General features: G+C 40.7%; 1 protein-coding gene across 3 annotated transcripts; it reads right to left on the bottom strand.

Annotated features, from left to right (window-relative positions):
- Nucleotides 1–1,037: 1,037 nt before the first annotated feature.
- SIAH1 (siah E3 ubiquitin protein ligase 1) lies at nt 1,038–19,733 on the bottom strand. Of its 3 annotated transcripts, none has more exons than XM_057375661.1 (2): nt 19,710–19,733; nt 1,038–3,371 (listed from the first exon to the last, which is right to left on the bottom strand). In XM_057375661.1, the coding sequence occupies exon 2, from the start codon at nt 3,367–3,369 to the stop codon at nt 2,521–2,523; it is 849 nt and encodes a 282-aa protein (XP_057231644.1). In that variant the 5' UTR covers nt 3,370–3,371; nt 19,710–19,733; the 3' UTR covers nt 1,038–2,520. The 3 variants fall into 3 exon arrangements, with proteins under 3 accessions (XP_057231644.1, XP_057231643.1, XP_057231642.1); XM_057375660.1 differs by lacking the exon at nt 19,710–19,733 and adding an exon at nt 11,459–11,504; XM_057375659.1 differs by lacking the exon at nt 19,710–19,733 and adding an exon at nt 6,432–6,724.
- Between the last annotated feature and the right edge of the window lie 208 nt (nt 19,734–19,941).

Genomic DNA, 19,941 nt, shown 5'->3' with positions numbered 1-19,941 from the left:
GATAAGGTAGTAAACTGTACAGATTTCTAGTATGGTTTATTTCTTCACATATAACAGTGTAGTTGACTTACCAGATCCTGACATTCTTTAGAGATCCACTGAATTAGGCTCCTAACACTTTTGAGGATCTGGGCCTAAGGGTAATTTCACAATTCCATCTGATGATGGATATCAAAAGTTTTATACAGATTATTTAACACCAAATGGAGCAATACTAGTTTACATTACAACAAGTCAGCATACAGTAGTTATGCTACAGCCTTATCCTCTGTAAAACATGAACCAACCTGTCTGAGACACCAGGCAGCTTCTAAAGCTCTGTGCAAAGGCCATTCCTGAAGGCCCTTCCAGGGTACAGCCCTGCCCTTCAGCCCACTGCAGCCTCAATCAAATCCCCGCGGCTCAGCACAAGGGTTCAAGGGGACAGTTCTGGGGCCACARCCCAGGCTGAGCCCTCTTGAACACAAGAAGCAGCAGTGACCAGCCCTACACAGCCCTGGCCTCTCAGGGCGCGGTCAGAGGCTCCACTCAGGGTCTCCATTTCCTAACAAAGCCACAGCTGGAATGGCTCACCCAGGCAGGAGGGCAGCAACCCAGGCACCAGCGAGCAAGAGACACGTGGACTCCTCTAAAAAAAGGACTGAGCCAACTTTCCCTCAAAGACCAGAAGACAAACTGGAGGTAAATGTAAACAAGCTTAATTAGGTGAGAATAATTACTGAATTTAGAAAACTGCAAACAGCTGGCTGTCTATTCAAAAGGAAAAAAAAAATGCTAGATTGCAGTTTTTGAAGCATTTATCTACTGTCACGAAGTACCAGTACATCTTTTAAATTACATCTGTGCACAGTCTAAGTATCAAATTTTAAGAGTGAAACTTTTACTACAGGAAGCCAACTATTTCTGTAGTATTTATTAATCCAACCCAATRGATTTTATGTTCCTTACCTGTAGAACTACTTACCTCATCATGCATCAAAAATAAGAACAAGAGTTGCCTTAACAGATCAACGTCTGATAAGAAAGCTAAGACAGTGCACAGTAAATAAACTGTATTTTAATGTGTTACAAAAGTAGTTAATAGCCAGACCAGCTCCCCGACACATCCGCTACCACTCGCTTTGACAAAGAACTCCTTCCAATAGCTYGAGATGGAACAGCTTTTCCTCTGCTCTTGTCTGTTTTGTAACACAAATCCCATTTACATTCGTGGTTCAGGTYTGCACATACAGGCAGTCTACATAAAGCCCAGTATCCTTCCAAAGGCTTTAGGGCTGGTCAGTCACACCTGGAAGAGATTTATCTGCATTGTCATGTGGATCATGTCACCGAAATGATATACAAAAGTCAGTTCCAGACAGTTACTTTAGTAACAACCGAAAGACATGAAGACAAGAAACTGAGCAAGAGCATCAATGTGTCAAACTTTGAGCTAAAGCAAAAAGCAAAAGTTGGCTGTGTTTTTCTCATTTGCCAGGTAATCTTTTAATGACAAATATAAAAAAACTGAAAACATCTCACTTTGACTGCCTTTTTTTTTTAAACAAATGGTCTGCTTTTATAATCATAAATACTGTGTAACACAATACTTTCTTTGTACTGCAAACCAACCAATACAAAGATGCAATCAAATTTCTAAGCATCTCTAAATTTGAAATGTGAATTTTTTTTAATTYGGAAAGTTCTTAATTGTTCATTTTTGTTAGAAGATAACTCAAAGTACAACAACATCTAGACCTGTTTTTAAAGGAGCTGTCTTTCCTGACACATCTTTGAACATAAGCACTCCTTTCGAGTTCAGTACATTCACAAATAGCTCAATTAAGAACAGTATCACCAATGAATTGACTACTGGAAAGAGACAAAATTTACCAAACATACAGAAATATAAGTTTTACCATAGCAATTATGCATATCAAAAGATGACACCTGTAATTAATTTTAAAAAGATACAAAAAAGAGAAAAACCTGAATTACAGAAAAGAAAGTCATATTTATTTAATGAAAAACTAGAAGTTAATAAAAATTAGCAAATACACAAAAAATATACACAAACAGCAGCAATACTATGTAGTGACTTACAAAGGGGGGGTGGGGAGGAGGAGGGGAAGCAGCGGCCAGAGACCAGACCGCTCAACATGGCTTGTCAGTCAAAGGGGGAGGAAAAAAACACAAACAAAAACACGAAACAGTATCCTTTTCAACAGTACAATCAATCTACAAACAAGTTTTTAGAATTATTTTACAACATTTCCTGTAGAATCAATTCTTAATACAAAAGATGCCCATTTTGGGTGTATATATATTTTCAGTGGTTTACTGTTGACTTATTTTAAATATATTAGTTACTACATGCAACTGCTTCCTGTAATTTAACAGCCTTTCCTTTTATTTACCTTCATTTATGTCTACCCTCCATCTACCAAATAATTTGTCTGACAGTCAAAGATGGTTACCCTATTTCTGCTAAATTAAATGCAACGGTTTTAAACACTGGCCTGAAGAGGTTTGATTGCCATTTCAACACATGGATATAGTTACGTTGATGCCTAAATTGCCATTTTCTGCAAAGAGCTGTGCAATGCTGGTGTCAAAGACTAGACAGTCACTATTCATAATGGCTGTTGCAATTCCCTCATGAATGGATCGAGGAGTTGCTTCCCAAGTCAATCGCCGCCTATGCCCGTTTAGCTCGAGTCGATAAGCAAAGTTTTCTGCCTGCTTGCGTGTTCCTATCAGCTGTACAATTGCAAAGAACTGCTGGTGACCATCGTATTTTTCCTGTTTCTCCAACACTAGCATGAAATGAAAGCCAAAACAAGACTGCATCATAACCCAGTCAACAGCACCAGGAAGATTAATGTCCGTGGCCAGGAACACTATATCCTCTCCCTGCAGCGTTGTGATTGACTTATGCTGATGCATCAGGTGTGGCATTACAGCATCCAGAGAGCCTTGCCATTTACACGAAGCACCGGGACAGGGACAGGAGTAAGGCCTAAACTCACACAGCTCCTCATGGTCTGCTTTTTCCGTGTGTGGCAAAGTTATCTCRCAGCCGGAAGAGGCGTATTTACACGGGAATAGTACGGAATTGGCAACTTTCTCCATAGCCAGGTTCCGGATGGAGCCCAGCGGGCCTCGGCAAGTGGGGCAGCACGTGAGTTTGGGGCGACAGTTGCTGCAGACCAGATGGCCACTCTGACACTGCAGGATTGGTGGCAGCACATAGTCAAAGCACACAGGGCACTCGAAGAGACTGGCCAAGTCATTGTTGGAAGCTGTGGTGCCCGTCAGCGCGGGCACCCTCTGCGATGGCGTGCACTTGGAAGTACCTGTGGGTAGTGCTGTAGCAGTCTGACGGCTCATTTCTGCAACAGAACAGAGACAAAACAGTTCAGATCAGCCACATTTCATTGCCTCTRCACACAGCATTTCTAGACTTACAAAAAAGCTCCAAGAGAAAACAGATACAAACAAAAGTGAGAAGCTCCCCATGGAATAAAAACTGCACATATATTATGTGGAGAACAGTTKTACAGTACAGACACTTGCATGACATGGAAACTGAACAAGTGAAGAAGTTCTACTGATTGTTTTGAAGTGGAATTTACCTATTGGAAGCTGCAAGGGAGAGGAGTAAAGACGTGCTTAAGTGAGTTTGTTGGTGGTGGTTTGCTTTTTTAAATACTGCATTAATGAAATGCTTCACACCTAAATCACTTATGTGTATCAACGTTGTATGGAAAAATTCTAAGCTGCTGCATATAAGGTATTAGCCTTTTTTAAATTAAAGAAACTATCTTCTGGATATAAACTTCTCAGTAATCATGTTTATGGTGTGATTTTTTTTTTTAAGGTGAAAAACTGTAGTAAGAAAAACCACAGCTCAGTTACTACCTTGCTTTTCYCCCAGAACAGAACAGTGACTCTTCATTTTCCTTACTTGGCTACTGAGGCTCACAGATTGTAAAGCACATCCACTGCTTCAGCTTCCTGAACTAAACCATTTGTGAGAATACCAGAAAAAACTCCAAAGCAATTATTTAATTTCCCAAATAACACTAAAATTCAAAATTCACTTGTTAAATTTGAGAATTAATTTTACAATGTAAGTACTCAGACATCTACAGTCCCTTTTTACAGCCCTCTTGATGAAGTTTTATGTTCAGWGGAGCTCCCATTATGTCCTTTCTAATGTGCCCAGACAAAGGTGACAGCTGTCTGACCAAACAGCTTGCTCAAGCCATTCCACAGATGTGGAGCAAGTACCATGTTTCTTAACATGTTATGTTCTCCTGCACTCCTCCTTCTTGTGCAAAAGGATTTGCTAGCATTATCCAAAAAAAAATAACATAGCTTTGGAAAAAAGAAACCATACCTTTGGTTTGATTTAAAGGACAGTCAAATAAAATGCTATCCAAAATTGGCTTCTGTTGCACAGTACGATTCGCAGCCACCCTAAGTGCCTCTCTGCGAGTACAACCAGCTCTGGATCTGTCACGTACGTACAAAGCTCTCAAAATAAACCTCATCTTTAATCTCCTTGCTATTTGACATGGGAATATTAGGCAATAGGCAAGCTTCCCATATTTAGCATCATTTCACCCACAAACTTACTCATACTTGGACCAGACAGCCCAGAGCAGCATACTGGGCATGCTTTTGCAAGACATGCACTGTTCAGGACACAAGCAGAGGAACTAAGAGATTCCAACTCRCAAAATGACTTAGTCCTTGACATTCAAAAAGTAATGACAGTCAAGASAAATCCAAATTCCTCTACAGGTGCATCTCTGCCCAGAGTAACAAAAACGTGAGTGTGTAAGATTCAATATTCAGTCACTGATTTTAKGAGTCTCAAAAMCCCACTCACAGCATCTTCTCAAGCCACCAAGCTCTCTTTCTCTATTTCAGGCTTGGTGGTCTAGAAATACCCAATTCCCATCCTTGGGAAAAAACCTCATGCAGTGGTTTTCAGTGCTGGGCCRTAACTGATACKGTAGAGATATGACAAGAATGTCTGTGTCTTTTGGCTGTATCTTCCCACTGTGAGCCATTCCAGCTTRGATGAGTAGTTTCGGATGTGTGTGACAAATCAAGCATGTGTCCTGGGGAAGTGATGCTGCACCAGGGAGGGGATTCGAGCAGCAAGGTCTCTGCCAGCTGCACTGCCCTGTGTCCCCAGCAGCCACAGGTGGAGGGCTCCTGAGGCACCGTGCACTTCTGTGCTCCAGAACAAACCATCACACACATTGGGAGAACCAATGCTGATCACGCTGCTGTTTGTGAAGAGCACGAAAATCACAAGCATATTCATATGCAAAACTCTCAAAGTGTTTCCCTTCRAATACTGCAAACACATGCATTTCGGAAAATGTGTGTGTTTCCTCTTGCCTGACCCTGGTATGTTGTGATCCAGGGATCCCCCATAACCTGCAGATAACGCTGAAACCACTGCGTCAGACCAGTTCCCTGGGCAGCCTGACGAGCTGGATGAGCTCTGCTGGCTCTAATTACACCTCTCAGAGCCCATGCAACAGTTAAATGAGGCAACCTACAAACTTTGTGAAAGACCTTGCGCACAGATGCACTTGAGCTTTCTAAGCTACGGAGGCACTGGAGAGCAGAACTGTGTGTTCCCAGTGCTCCAGTGCAAGCAGCCTTGACACACACCTTCCACAACCGAGGACTCATAGGAGCGGGGAATGAAAACGAGCAGGAATCTCTGAAGCAGACCACTGAGATTAGCATACATGAAAGAAACTGGATAAGGCTATAAACTCTAACTTACCAAGCCTAAACATGCCCAAAGCCTACATTTTCATCATTAACACCAAGACGARTAATACATCTTTTATGGCTATCTCAAAAGTTACAAATTAATCACAAGCAGAAGTTTTAAGAGTAGAATACATTTAAGACACTAAACTATGAAAACCATACAATTACAAACTAAGGCAAAACAACTACAGAACTGAATATGAAGTGTAAAGATATTTTTAGTTACAAATCCCTTACTACAGGTAAAAACCCCTCTATGCAATATTTGCTATTACATTATCTTTATTTGCACATGATAGGAATAAGTCTCCAAGCAACAGGGACAAACTAAGGCACACTATGGTATAATTTTCAAGAGTATTAGTTCCTTTAATTCCAATTATTAAAAACACTGTACGTATTACAAAAAATTTAGCCAAGAGAAGACATGTATAGTGAAAAACTATCTTAAGCTTTCCTAGTTCTAGATCAAGAAAATGTGTTCTTGATAACATCAGAAGGCACCGACCTGTTGATKAAAGTATTCTCAACACTGTTCTGGGGAAGGGGACATACACAGGCTACCGAGACCTCTCTCGGGACAAGACTTAACAGCTCGTACAAGCCCACCTTTAAATAGTGCGCATAGGCAATTTACACGACGCTACCTTTCCCCTTGCAGGTTTTACTCCCCGGCAAGCACGCAGACCAGACGCCCTTCCAGGAGTACGGCCCGCTGGAGGCAGATCTGCCCGTCATGGGGCGCGGAGSAGCTCATGGCGTGTCCGCGCAGCACAGAGGGGCTCGGGGCGCGGGGGGCGCAGGCCGGGCAGTGTCCGCGGCGAAAACCCCCCCGAGCCCCGGCGGGCCCCGCGCCGCTCCTCGATGTCACCGGCCCGGGCGGGGCCCACCGCCCCCATGTGCGGCCGCGCTCCGGCCCCGCGCCCCAAAATGGTTCCCCGAGCTTCCCCGGCACTGCCGGCCCGGGACGGCCCCGCCCCGCCCCGCCCCGCCCGCCTCCGGGGCAGTGCCCAGCCCGGCCCCGCCCTTCCCGCGGAACCGGGAACCGCCCCGCCCCACCGTAGCACCGGGATCCGGCCCCGCCCGCCCGGCACTGCCGTCCCACGTGTCTCCAGGGCCGCCCGCCCGCTCCGCACATGCGGCGCCCTCCGCGGGCCCGGAGACCGGCGGAGCAGCTGCCCGTGCCTCGCACGTGTGCCCGGTGAAAGCCCTGTGCTTCTCCCTCAAGAACTGCTTTTAAAAACCTAGACATTCCATTCAAAACTCCTCTAATACATGAGATTCACTTCCTGCTAKTTCGAGAATATCCCTCATCTGAGCATTTCTCACTGTGGATCTGTAAAGTCCCATTCAACAGGAATTTTCTCCATTTGTATAAAGATTATTCAGTTAAGCAAAAGCATAATCTCCCGGAAAAGAAACGCCCAACAGAACTAGAACAATGTCGTGTATCTGATTATCTATTTGGACTATTAAAAAAAATAAGAACAGTTAAAGGATAAAGCAGCTGGACACCAAGTCAACACGCTTGCATGATACACACCTCAGGAAAATTTAGACATTATGGAACACTGATGTAATGATGATCAGATCACAGAAGTACAAATTTCAGTGGAGGCAAAAGAACAACACACTGCGGTAAACTTGTGGTCACATAAAACGTAAGGCTACAGTATCTGAGTAAAGAAAATTATCTTTCAAAACGCTTTCATACTATTTGAAATCCACTTTTCAGGGAGTAYTTGTATCAGCACTGTAATACATACAAATAATGGCCAACCACTATAAACAAAAACTGCCCCTTCAATACAAGGCTTCCTTCAGTCTYGCCCCCAAATGTCCAATATTACAGCATCCCACCAGGTAAGAACCAAGAAAGTTTTCAAGCAGAACAGAAAACYTGAAGAAAAACAAAACCAGCTTTTGAGAAACTTAAGAGCATGTTCTGAAGTGTGTGAAGCACRCCAKAGGCTCTCCCTCCTGTGGCAGTGTTGTCCCCARAGCACACTCGCCTGCCTTTGGACRGGTTATAGCTACTGCTGCACACGTRCTTTGCACTGAGGAGGATGCACAATGCCTCAAGGAGCAGCTTTGGGACCCTGGACACGGAACCAAAATACTGTGAGAATGGGAAGACACAACCAAACCGCTGTTTTAAAAGCTCTGCTGAGGGGCAGGTACTTGGAAAGCAGTTTYAAGAAGTTGGAAAAGATGGTGTACCTCATGTGCCAGGGAGTTAACAACAGTAAATAGACTAGACTGATACTTTTTCARCTTCTCACCTTTCCAAGGTGTTAGCTCCAGACACATTCTAGAAATCACATTTGTGCTTCACTGGAATACAAACAGGGCACCTTTGACAATTTCAGCTTAGCACCATCCACTTTTCTCTTATCACATATTCTCTCTTATCTTCATCCATATAAAATAGATGAGAGTTTAAGGTTTTAGTTTGCTTTTGAAAGGGTAACTGAGTATTAGCTTTGGGGGAAAAAACCCACAAAAATTCTGTATAGTAATCTTAATGCCTAGAAGTAAAAAAGTCTYTTGTAAGAGTGATACGAGGACAAGAAAAAAATTATCACAAATGTGTGCATGTGATGCAATATTTTTTTTATAACATTTCAAAATTGAATTTAGGGACTTGCATTCAAAATGCACTCTTAATGAATTACAGCCACCAGGAAAAAAAAAAACCMCAAACTTTTATCTTTTTCAATTGTACAGTCAAATTTGAAAATCAGACATTTTTACACACAGTACTGTTAGARAGCACTGGAAATGAGAACAGGATGAAGTTGTGAAAAACACTGACAAGCTACTTTTTTCAAGATGTGATACAAGCCAAAGCATGTCAAAACCCAAMAGCTAAATGAATTGTTGAAATACTCATTAAACGTTAAAATATAACAGAGAAAAGCTTGCAAGTATTTTAAAAGAAGTCAGTGTTTCTCATTTCTATTGAATCTGAAAGACATTTTARGGCCCAAGTTTTTTGCCTTTTGCAGTCTATCCGTTTCTCTCTCCCAGCTCTCAGGAGATGCAGGAGTGCAAGGGCCTGGCATGATTAGGATCAAATGCAGGYCTGGACAACATGTGCACCCCTGCTCAGACACAGCCTCTGGACCTGCTGGCCTACTTCAGAATTTTTAGAAGACAATTATGACATAAATTTTTAAACAACTATATAATACAATTTAGTCTCTATAGACTCTGTTTTTGACTAATGAATTACAATTTTTTTGAATCCTTCCAGACACTGTTTTCTTTGGTGCTSTTAACTATGCTATTTGTTATTTCAGACACCTCAGGGCTTCTCTTTTCCTGCAAAACAAGCAAAAGCTGATCAATCCAATGTAACAGAATATTATAAAATGAGACCAATATAAATACATAAAATAGAGGCAAGACTCATGATGATTTCCTTTGCCAAAATGTTATCTGTCCAGTTCATCTCTTTTTCATAATTAGTGCATTTCCCACTACCTTGCGGTGACCCAGTCCGCCCAAAATTGCAGGTAGTTTTTTCTCTTTGCACCTCACATTCCCTACCAACCCCATTTTCCAAGCACCAGGCAAGAAAATCCCAATGGATTTATATAACCATGGAATTGCCTTTGTGGCCACCACTGCCCTGAGCCCCAGCCCYTGACGCCCCATGTTTCTGATGTGTCTCATACATGTTTCCTCATGCCCCACACAGTCACYGATGGAGCCATGGCAGTGCCAAGCCCGATCTTCTCCAAGTTCAACACACATGATGTGGCAGATGCAGACAAACACAGCCATGTAAACACCAACAGTATTGTTACACCCACCAAATCAATGACCTTTTTGTAACTCAATGCAGAAATTTGAGTTTGGCCCGTCCTGTTTTACTTCTGTCTCATCACTATCACTATTTCTCCTGTGGAGATACACCATAATATTCAACATCAACCTAACTTTATTTCCAACAACTTTATAATGTCAAATTAAGAAGAGCGCCCTATAGAAGATACACAACAACCACATCAAAATCACATTAGTAATCAACTACTGTGACTGAAGCATTCAATTTTAAATGCAACAAAGAACTTCATCAATTACAACAAGTGAATATTCTGTACTCCAGTCACACAGAACTTCAACGTCCAACTCTGCACAGAATGCTGGACACCATGCTGCTATAGTACTCCAGCCTAGTGAAAGAAGACAAGCTGAGGAACAAAGCACTCAGAAAATACCTGATAAACCTCCAAATTTCAGTCASAATGAAAACTAAAAATGTCTGAGCAATAGCCAAAACCCGAGTTTGGACCACTCACTCTGTACTATATAGCTGCAGAATACGCCAGCTTTCACATCTCATATATAGAATTAAATAAGAAAACAGGTTTCCTTGTAAATTCAGACCACCTACAAATTATAAAGCAAAACAGGACATTTATCCCTCCTGTCTTTTGAACTTGGAAGGAAAGGAAGGAGGTCAGAAAGCAAAAACTACAGGAACTATCAAGGAATTCCTGAAAATTTAAAGTATATTAAAACAAACTAATCAAATGGCACTGTGAGAAAAAGAAAATGCAGTAGTACATTAAATAAATTGGTATAAGGAACAAAATTTAAATTACTAATATTTGATAATCTAATGTAATAAAAGGGAGTTAAGCCACAAACTTGCTAGTGAAACTATACACAGCGTAACAAAAATACAGAGAAAAATCASTCTTTAAATACAAATCAAAACAAACACTTGCATTAAAAAGATCATGGATCTTTTTAAGATCCAGAACCACTTCCAAATTTGACTTGACCCTAATTTTCCRTTCTAAAAACAAGCAAATAACTTATCTTGCTGTGACACTAACAAATCCCAACTACCAGAGAAGGTGTGAAGATGGTGATAAAGAAACACTGCTCCAGGCTGTATCCTGCACACTCCTGCACTGCACCTGGTGGTGCTGTCTAACAAAAGTCTTCTCTTCCCTCTCTTCCCMAGCTCCATATCCCCAGAGCCAGGATCAGCAGGCAGCCAATGGCCAGAGCCCTCCTTGCCACAGGACACCTAGACCTTCTCCACATGGACCCTACTGCACCATAAAGGATGGAATGGACCCAAACCAGCACCAATCCCCCAGGAGCCTTCTGAGAGCCTGCCTGTCTGCAGCCTGCTGTGCTCTGGGCACAGGTCTCAAAATTAAGATGGCAGAAACCAYAGAATCTAAGAAAATAAAGAAAACRTGGTATGAAAATACAGGTAACTCTATGCAAACTAAGTAACAGGGAAAACATTTTTATTTTATAATATCTAGTGTCTGTTCACTGTGCACAGAGCACCCTGAACTGAGCCGCATCAGAATCATCCTCCAAYAATAATTATGCCCAATATTTATAAACACAGGGAGACAGCTACCTTTTTTTTTAAGTTCTAGACATTCAGTGCTGTATAAAAAAAWTAAGGCAGGCATACAGAAGGATCAGCTACAGAGTGAATTAGTAACAGCAGCAAAAAAGAGAAAAGCCAGTTATTTTTCATGCTCTAACACATACTGCCATTCAGAAGTATCTAAACAGGAAGCACTCAATTGTTCTACAAGGTTTCATAGATAGGCTCAGTACACAATTAGACTCTATTAGAATTTCTTAAAAAAAGAACCTAAACCCCTCTGCAAACATTAACAGCAAATCCTACCAAGTGTGACAACCTGGGGGCTGTGTTTCTTTCCTCAGTCTGATTTTGCAAACCTATGCTCTTCAGTGCATGCTGTAATTGCCACGCAATATTGCATCACCGTTCCTGTGTCTGTGGCAGACACGGGGAGGAGGGTGTGGCATGGAAGCACCTACCTTAATTCAGCAAGGCTCAACTAAAAGAACTACCTGTTCTTTGATGTGTCTTCACTTAYAAAGTCTTTCTGTGATAACTATTCCAATTCAAATTCAAGACCTACTTTATGTTCAGTATCTTCCCTGCATAACTTAACAATAGTAGGGAGCAGACCATCAAAATAACCAGACTGATTAAGGAGAGACTGCCCTACAAACAGACTGCCCTACAGGAGAGAGACCGTGACACAGAAAGCCCCTCTGCAGGAAGTCAGGACAGCATGACATACATTGACTACTTTTATAAAGATGCCTCCATCTTGTTCATTGCTTAGGTTCATACTCACTTCCATTTTAAATAATCATTTATTCCTGGGATCTTTCCTTTTTTTCTGTATGCCTGTATACAGTCTTATGGCAGTCTCTCAGGAGAGCAAATGTGTAGGGGRCAGCCTGGAGAATCGAGATACTTGTTCCAGAGCACAGACCTTGGTCCCATAAGGGATGTCAGGTATGGATCCTACACATAAATACATCCAGCATCACAGAACACACACTACTAGAGGCACTGGAAGCCTAACTTTTAACTCCTCAGAAATTACTGATTTTTCAGAATCTTGAGGATTAAAGCACACAGAATCTCTAAGCAATCTGAGTGACAGTTTTTACAAATCTGGGTTTTTAARAAAATTAATTTAGTCTTCAAAAGGAAGAACATCTAGAAGAATATCTGATAAGGATAATGTATTTATTTTATCACAGACAAACACCACAAGAATAAACACACCTTTAAAAGTAAAGGATCAAGTCCATATTTTTAAAATGCATTTTGGAAGTAAAATTTTCCTACTATGAATACTAATTCAAAAGGAAAGCTGTGGAAATCTAAGGTGGGCCAGAGGTTTTTGTACTTTGTTGATATACTGTTTCTGTATGAAACAGAAAACACTGAACTTAGACTCTAAGCAATGTAAGACCTTAGTAAAACAAATACAAAATTACAGTGGGGTTTTGTATTTATGATGGTTCCACACTTTTCAGTACTTCATTTCTTTCARTTCCCATTTTCTGCATGCCTTGTGTTTCCAGAACCGATTCTTTGAAGCCCATGTGCTTCCATTAAAACCAATTCTGTTTTATTTGACTTAGCTTTTCCCCACTCATCAATTCTGAAACAACTGTTACTGTAATAYTGTTGCACGAGAATTCAATTGCTGCAATAATAAATATTTTTTAAATCACTATTAAAATGTTCATCAAATTCTCAAACTTGGCTACTGACAAATCCGCAGCCAAGCCTGATTACACTGCTGTAGAGAGCAACAGTTCTACAGCGTCTCATCAAACCCTTAGGTTTGAAATGTAGCTTTAACTCGAAACTAAGAGCAGTCTCCCAGAAAGTGTTCAAGCTGAGCAGAGACCAGAAATGGGTGGAACTGCTGACGTCACAGACCACCACGTTAGGAGAAAAGACTGAGCATTCCTTCACACCTTTTTTTAAAAACAGCCAACTAAACCCACGATTAGTGGTACTAGAGCACAAGTCTGTGGCAGGGGAGACCTGGCTTTAGTTCCTGTTTTGTCACGAGCTTCTGAGTCACCACAAGCAAGTACTTCCCTGTCTTTTACAGGTTTTAAACAACCACAAGTAGCTGTGAGTCTCACACATGAATGTAAAAAGGAATGAAGTGACTTGATAAGGATACCAAGTTAACCCTGTTCCACCCTATTCAAATTTACTTCAGGTTAGTAATAACTAAATATCATTACACACTAAAAGACACTGTTAAATTATTTAACATTTCAGTTTTTATAGTCAGCAATCATCAGACTTCAATCACTGTTTACTTTTAAACTCCTACTCACATATGGATAACTGCCCTCTACTCATTCCAGTATTTTGTACATCAAAGAGACAAATTATGGAGCTATTGGCAACACCCCTCTTACTACTTCTATTGTATCTAATCTGAAAGCCCTCTTGATTTTATGAAAAGTAACCTTTCTTTAGAGGGATCCTTGTATTACCCAAAAAATACCCTCAGCTTTCTTTGTGAAGTTCCAAGTACCCAGATTTTCAAGCAAGTGATTTAAATTCAGCAGGAAAAAAACCTCTTGGGCAAGAGAATTACATGTTCTTTTGTTGCCATTAAATTCTGATCAGGTACATCTCAAATGCCAAGTAAAATCCATGCACTATTTCACTTATTTGTATTGCATGGGAATTGCTTCATAGCATACGAAATTAAAATTCTACCATAATCACTCTGAAGTCAGGCCTGAGTCTGCATCAGAAATCAAAACACAACATACCAGAAATGGCTTGGAAGTGACAGGAGTAAACACATCTTCTTGCTACTTCACATTTTCTTTATCTGCACTTTCTGAATTCAAGGCCTATCACTGTCTTTCTCTGCAAAATACTGCCTTCTGCTATGTATTCAGCCTTCAATGAAATAATCTTTTCCCCTACASTCAACTCCATTATTAGGTGAGCACCTCTGCATCCATGGAAGAATTATGATTGTACAAGGAAGAAAACTCTTGCTTAAACAGAACACCTGATYTTAAAATATAATAGTTTAGGTCAGCAGCTGGTTTTAATATGCACAGAGGCACTCTTAAAATTACTGCTTTACAGGTGCTGTTTTGGAAGAATGTCCATCTCRGCTTCTATTACGGAATGCATAATTTTTATCTGTAAAATTTCCTTTCTAATAATCAGACTTGACCCAGCACAAAGCCACACTAAAATTTTATAGTCCACCATCAACATCTGCCAGCCAAATGATTCCCCAGTCACACCTGTGCAACCAGTCTCCAAATTACATCCTTAGTGCACTTGTGCAATCACACAGATATCGGCCAYGGAGAGATGAACCCTGCACAAATCAACTCCCAACTGTGCTGATGCCTTCATGCACAAAAAGGGGGAAAATTCCGGTGAATGAAAGTAATTTTATATAAATGTATCTGCACATATATTTCAAAATAAACATTCAGAAACCAAAATAGTAGCTGAGCAGAGCACTTTCACAACTTTTACAAGAAAACAACTGCACATACACCTCATAAGAAGGAAAGGAGTAAGACTTAAAGCTCAAATATAGGTGAAAGTCATCAGCTTTAGAGGAATTTATAAACTAGCTTTAGTTAAACACTAGAAGTTTCTCTTTAACACTTTAAAGTGGGGTCATATACGTATTAACACAGAAATGCACATCAAAGCATGTTTCACACATGATTTCCAAAGCAACATTAGGTAATTTAAGAAGATTAAAATATCAAACTGTAGCAAACCCATGTTGGTAAAAAAAAAATACAGAAGGTAATGAGGTGTCAAAAAAAAAAATCAAGACTCCATTTTTACAGAATGGAGTTACARTCACTACCTTTCAAAGTAACAACATTCCATGTTTAAAGGTTCTTAAATATTTTAATAGCACTTTCAAGAAAACTGCTCAGTTACAGTATTTCTTAAGAGCTTTCACATACCACTACAAGAAAATGGTTTATCTACAGCACAAAGAAAGACCCACCAGATGCAGGCTCCATGACGGCAGGCACACACGCAGAGGATGTTGGAGTGTAATTCCACCATTTCTACAATAAACAAAAACAGGCTGCCACCAAAAATGAGTGATTGTGCTGCCTGCTTTTCATCCACTGGTTTTCCTTCTCTTTAAGATAATGTATTCAACAAGACCAGTCTTGCACAAGTACCTGAGCACTTCCCCTGGCACCCCAGGAAGCCACCAAACCCAAGGGGGCACAGCCATTCCATCTTAGCTCTGAGTGTGCACTTGCAGGGACCCAAGGGCACCTGCAGTGACAGAGGGTGACTCCAGCAGCAGTGCTGAACGTGATGGCCCCAAGCTGCCAGYTGTTCTGGGAAGGGAACTAGGGAACAGTGACCCTCTCCTCCTGGGTGTTGAGTTTTCAACTGAACTTGGGACTAAAACTGCTGTTTCCCATTCGCATTGGTGGCAGCACCACTGCAAGTTAACACTGGCAGCCCAGAAGAAATGGTATTTAGCTTCTGCAGAACTGTACCGTGGATGTGCCACAGCTTGTGCAGTGCTGTATCTTCTATTCTTTCTCCTTTCCTAACACTGATGTGTTAACAAAAACTGACCACATATTTTAGGAATAACACTGACTTATAGAAAAATCACAGGGAAAAAATTACTTTTAAACCCTACTTCAAACCAATACCTACATCACACTTCAGCATGAAGCAACTTGTACTAAGATTTATAAAACAGAACTCAGAAACCTTGTATTGCAGTTGTATAGCTTGTATAGTTGTATCCCCTTGTAAACACAGAAGACATATAACTTTCCCTCATGAAAGATCTGTAATAGAGAGTGAACASAACAACAAAGATAAACCTTTTAACACAGGTACATTTCTAAGCTATACAGCAATTCYAGAAATTTTTATGCAATTTATTTTCATGCTTTCCTTCCTGCAGTTTAACATGAAAATTGTTTTAAAGTACTCTTATTCCAGTTAAAATCTTTGGACAATCTATACATTAGCAAAATTTAACTAACAATTTTCCTTTGACATACTTCATCTGAACGCTTATTAAAAGTGTGGCATTTTAAATGCTCCTTGACAGCATTAAAAAAAAAAAAAAAACTTGAAAAGTGACAGTGGTCCTTCTTCAAAGACTAAATTACATTTTGCTCTGTTCAGTGGTATGTGTAAGAATTGTAGAAAAGAAACTTAAATTATTTAAGTTATTATTTAAATTATTATTTTCTTTGTCGTGTCTGGGACAGAGCTGTGTTTTGGGTTTGTGCTGGAAGCAGTGCAGATACATACAGAGGGTTTTGCTATTGCTGAGGACTGCCTGTGCAGAGTCAAGGCCTCTTGTGCGTCTCACACCACCCTAGCAGTGGGGAGGCTGGCAGTGAACACCACACTGGGAGGGGATACAGTTGGGACAGGTGACCCCAGCTGGCCAAAGGGATATTCCACACCATCTGCTCAGCATATAAAGCTGGGGGAAGAAGAGGAAGGAGGAGATGTTTGGAGTGATGGCATTTGTCTTCCCAGGTAACCACCAAGCCCTGCTTTGCTGGGAATGSCTGAACACSCGCCTGCTCATGGGAGGTGGTGAAAGAATTCCTTGGTTTGCTTTGCTCGTGTGTGCAGCTGTTCCCTTTACGTATTCCACTGTCTTTATCTCAATCCACAAGTTTTTTTCACTTTTACTCTTCCAGTTTTCTCCTTGATCCCAGAGGTGGGGAAGTGACAGAGAGGCTGCTTGGTACTGAGCTGCCAGCTGGGGTTAAACCACGCCAGCCACACAAACCACACTTCAAAGAACTTCCCTTTCACTTTTAAGGAGTGGATGAGTAATTTTTTAAGCAGCTGAAGTTATCACCACACACTCCTTGTTTTTCTTCATGTCCAGCAAGGTCATCAATTGTTACAAGAAAAKATAAAAATGTGTTTCTGGATAAGGCAAACCAAAAAGGAAAAGGTCAGCAACTGTCTGTAGAACAGTTTACTGCTGTTTTTATATCAAACTTCCCTGGAATATATCCATGGTAATTTTATAATTCATTTCCAGGTGAAAGAAGAAAAATACAGATTTTACCATTTAAATAACATTTTACTTCCTCCCTGAAAACACAGCCCACCTCACTTTTCACATTCAGCTTCTACAAAGAAAAACAAGTCAAAATCAGAAGCGGACCATTTTGTTAGCTGTAATTATCTAGCACTTTATCTGATTAAAATACTGTGGAATTACTAACCAAATCTCTCATTATTCCTATGGTAAGACAAAGAATCACCATTTTATACGTTCACTCAAACAGGCATATATTAGTAACAGTTGTCCTGAGCATCACAGAAACATGGTATGCAGTTTGGATCAGAATTAGCATCTCTCTAGTGGCACAAAACTTAGAGACAACTGATGGGGCATTAATGCTGGGTTTTGTCTTCCTTTGCTACCTTGCACAGTTAACAGCTGAACATACCCTGGCACGATATCAAACAACCCMAAGTCACTTACTCAGGAAGATTTTYGCTACATGCAATTAAGTGTTCATAGGAAAATCTCAGGTAAACCTGAAGTAACAGCTCATGGTAACAACATAGCATTTATGCATATATCCCAATTTCTAGTCTACAATGTGATACTGTACACAGAAAACACACCCCAAAACTGCATTTTTATCATGACATTGAACATTCAGGAAAGGAACAGTACATGCACTTCGAAAAAGAGTAACCCACTCACAACAAATTTTTCTTCCTAATGAAACAAAACWTTTTAGTAAGGTAACAATATGTCTCCAAATGTTGTGTATTTTGTCAAAGTAAAAAAAAAAACAACATTACTTTTTAAAATCACAACTAGTTTTCACTTCTTTTAATGCCGATTACTTTTCAAAAACCAAAGCAACAGAAAAGCAAAAAATACAGTAAAAAATCTGCATCTACAATGCTCATAACATTTAAGACTGTAAACTTTGGAGACGAGATCCTATGCTTTAGGCACCACGTGATGGCTGAGATGAACTGCCAGCATCAGTGCTGCTGCTTTCTGCAGCAGGTAGCACCAACAGCACCGACCAGGAATTGAGGCAACCACAGTCAGCAGCTGGAAAACAGAGCATGCTTTGGCTTTCTGCAGACTGAGTACATGCACTACGGCTGCAGAACTGAGCTCTTTATATGTGTCAAGAATTCCAAGTATCATTGACTTACCTCGACTATTCTGGTTCACTTTAGCTTCTGAAAATGAGACAACCAAGCAAAAAAGACACTGATAATCCATTTGGCAAAGCTCAGTCCAGCTTTTTAAAGCTGACAGCTACAAGACTACAAGCACCAAACCCTATTACAGAATAAAAATAAAGAAAAGTGATTCTAACTTAAAATTAAAAGCGTCATTTTCTAATAGCAGTTGCATGTATAGTCTTCCAGAATGTTTCATCTGAACACATCTGAAGACCACAGTTCATAAAACTGTCCTACTTGATTGCTTTGAATTTCCAGACCAAGGAGTTGCTTCTCWCATGAACATGCTCATGGCTCCCCTTTTCCACATTAGAGACAGGTGTTTGACATTTGAGCAGGATTTCTTTCTCAATCTACACTAAGCAAACAGCAGCAACTCTACTCAAACCTAACGATGAAAAGTAYTCATGCTATTTAAAGTATTTACTTTCCTTAGTTCACACCTACTTAGTTGGAGCCACTGMATTTCTGAGCTAACTCCACTAGTACAGTCTAACTAGACTATGGCATTAAAACCTTACCAACAGAAATGACACACTAACAGTTAAGCTACTTCATCTTGACATGCACTTTTAGGTCAAAAATGCCCATCATTTCATCTGGTTCAGAATTCTTAGGTCACAACAGATTTCTAAAACTGTATCACTGATAGATAGATCTTCTCCCTGTGCTTTCCTCTATAATTTWTCACTGCTGTGAAAAGGGCTAAGGTTATTTAAAAACATTCATTTCCATTGGAATTCCTAGCACTCGATTTTTACTTCAAGGTATACTCCCCAAAGTTATTTTCTGCAACAAATAACTAGTCCAGAGATCCATGCTTTATCCTAAAAACCTCTCTATTGGTGTACCTTATTCCAATAACTCAAATCTTGTTGCAGACCGGCTTGATTAAATCAGAGTTGAGACGAGCCCCTTCCATTTTCCGTCCCCCTCTGGAATGCACCGTGCTAGTCTCAGTTTAGAAGGGAGATAAACACACAACTGAAACTATGTCCCGAGCGTGGAATATCCCATGTCCTTCATGACCTAGTCAAATTAGCTATGAGCTTCCTAACAGACACTCATCTGCCACGTTAAACAAATTAAATCACTTTATCTATTTATTTAGCCTATGAGTAGACTGCTCATTACAGAGCAAGGCAATATTCACCTAGACTGGTTGAAAAAGAGGGTGCAAAGAGAATATTGGAAAAATATTGTATTAACATGAGCGTAAAAGTGCCATCACCAGAAAAGAAACTTGGTTCTTCTAAAGAAATACTTAGGATGTTTTGCCTTTCACTACAAACGCTGTTGTTTCTCGTCCTTTTAAAATCGTGAAGAAGGGAAAATCACGAAGCTCTCTAACCTTTTAATTTTTAAGGGGAAGCCGTTTGTAAGGGATGAGCAAGGATCTTCCTCCCTCTTTGCTCTCACCGGATTAGGTAAGAGACGGCAGCCCTCCCAGGAATGTCAGCGAGCAGCASCCAGCGGCCCATTTATCCCGGCAGCCCGTTCCTGCGGCGGCCGGGCCCGCCGGGACCTCGCACGGCCAGGCCGCCTCCCGGGCCGCGCCGAGCCCGCGGCGCTCCCCGAGCACA

The sequence above is a fragment of the Malurus melanocephalus genome, unplaced genomic scaffold, assembly GCF_030028575.1.
Source record: "Malurus melanocephalus ecotype Western Australia unplaced genomic scaffold, MMel_1.1 scaffold_254, whole genome shotgun sequence".
Lineage (NCBI taxonomy): Eukaryota > Metazoa > Chordata > Aves > Passeriformes > Maluridae > Malurus > Malurus melanocephalus.
The sequence above is the reverse complement of the archived record's forward strand: the minus strand, read 5'-3'. Positions and strand labels throughout refer to the sequence as shown.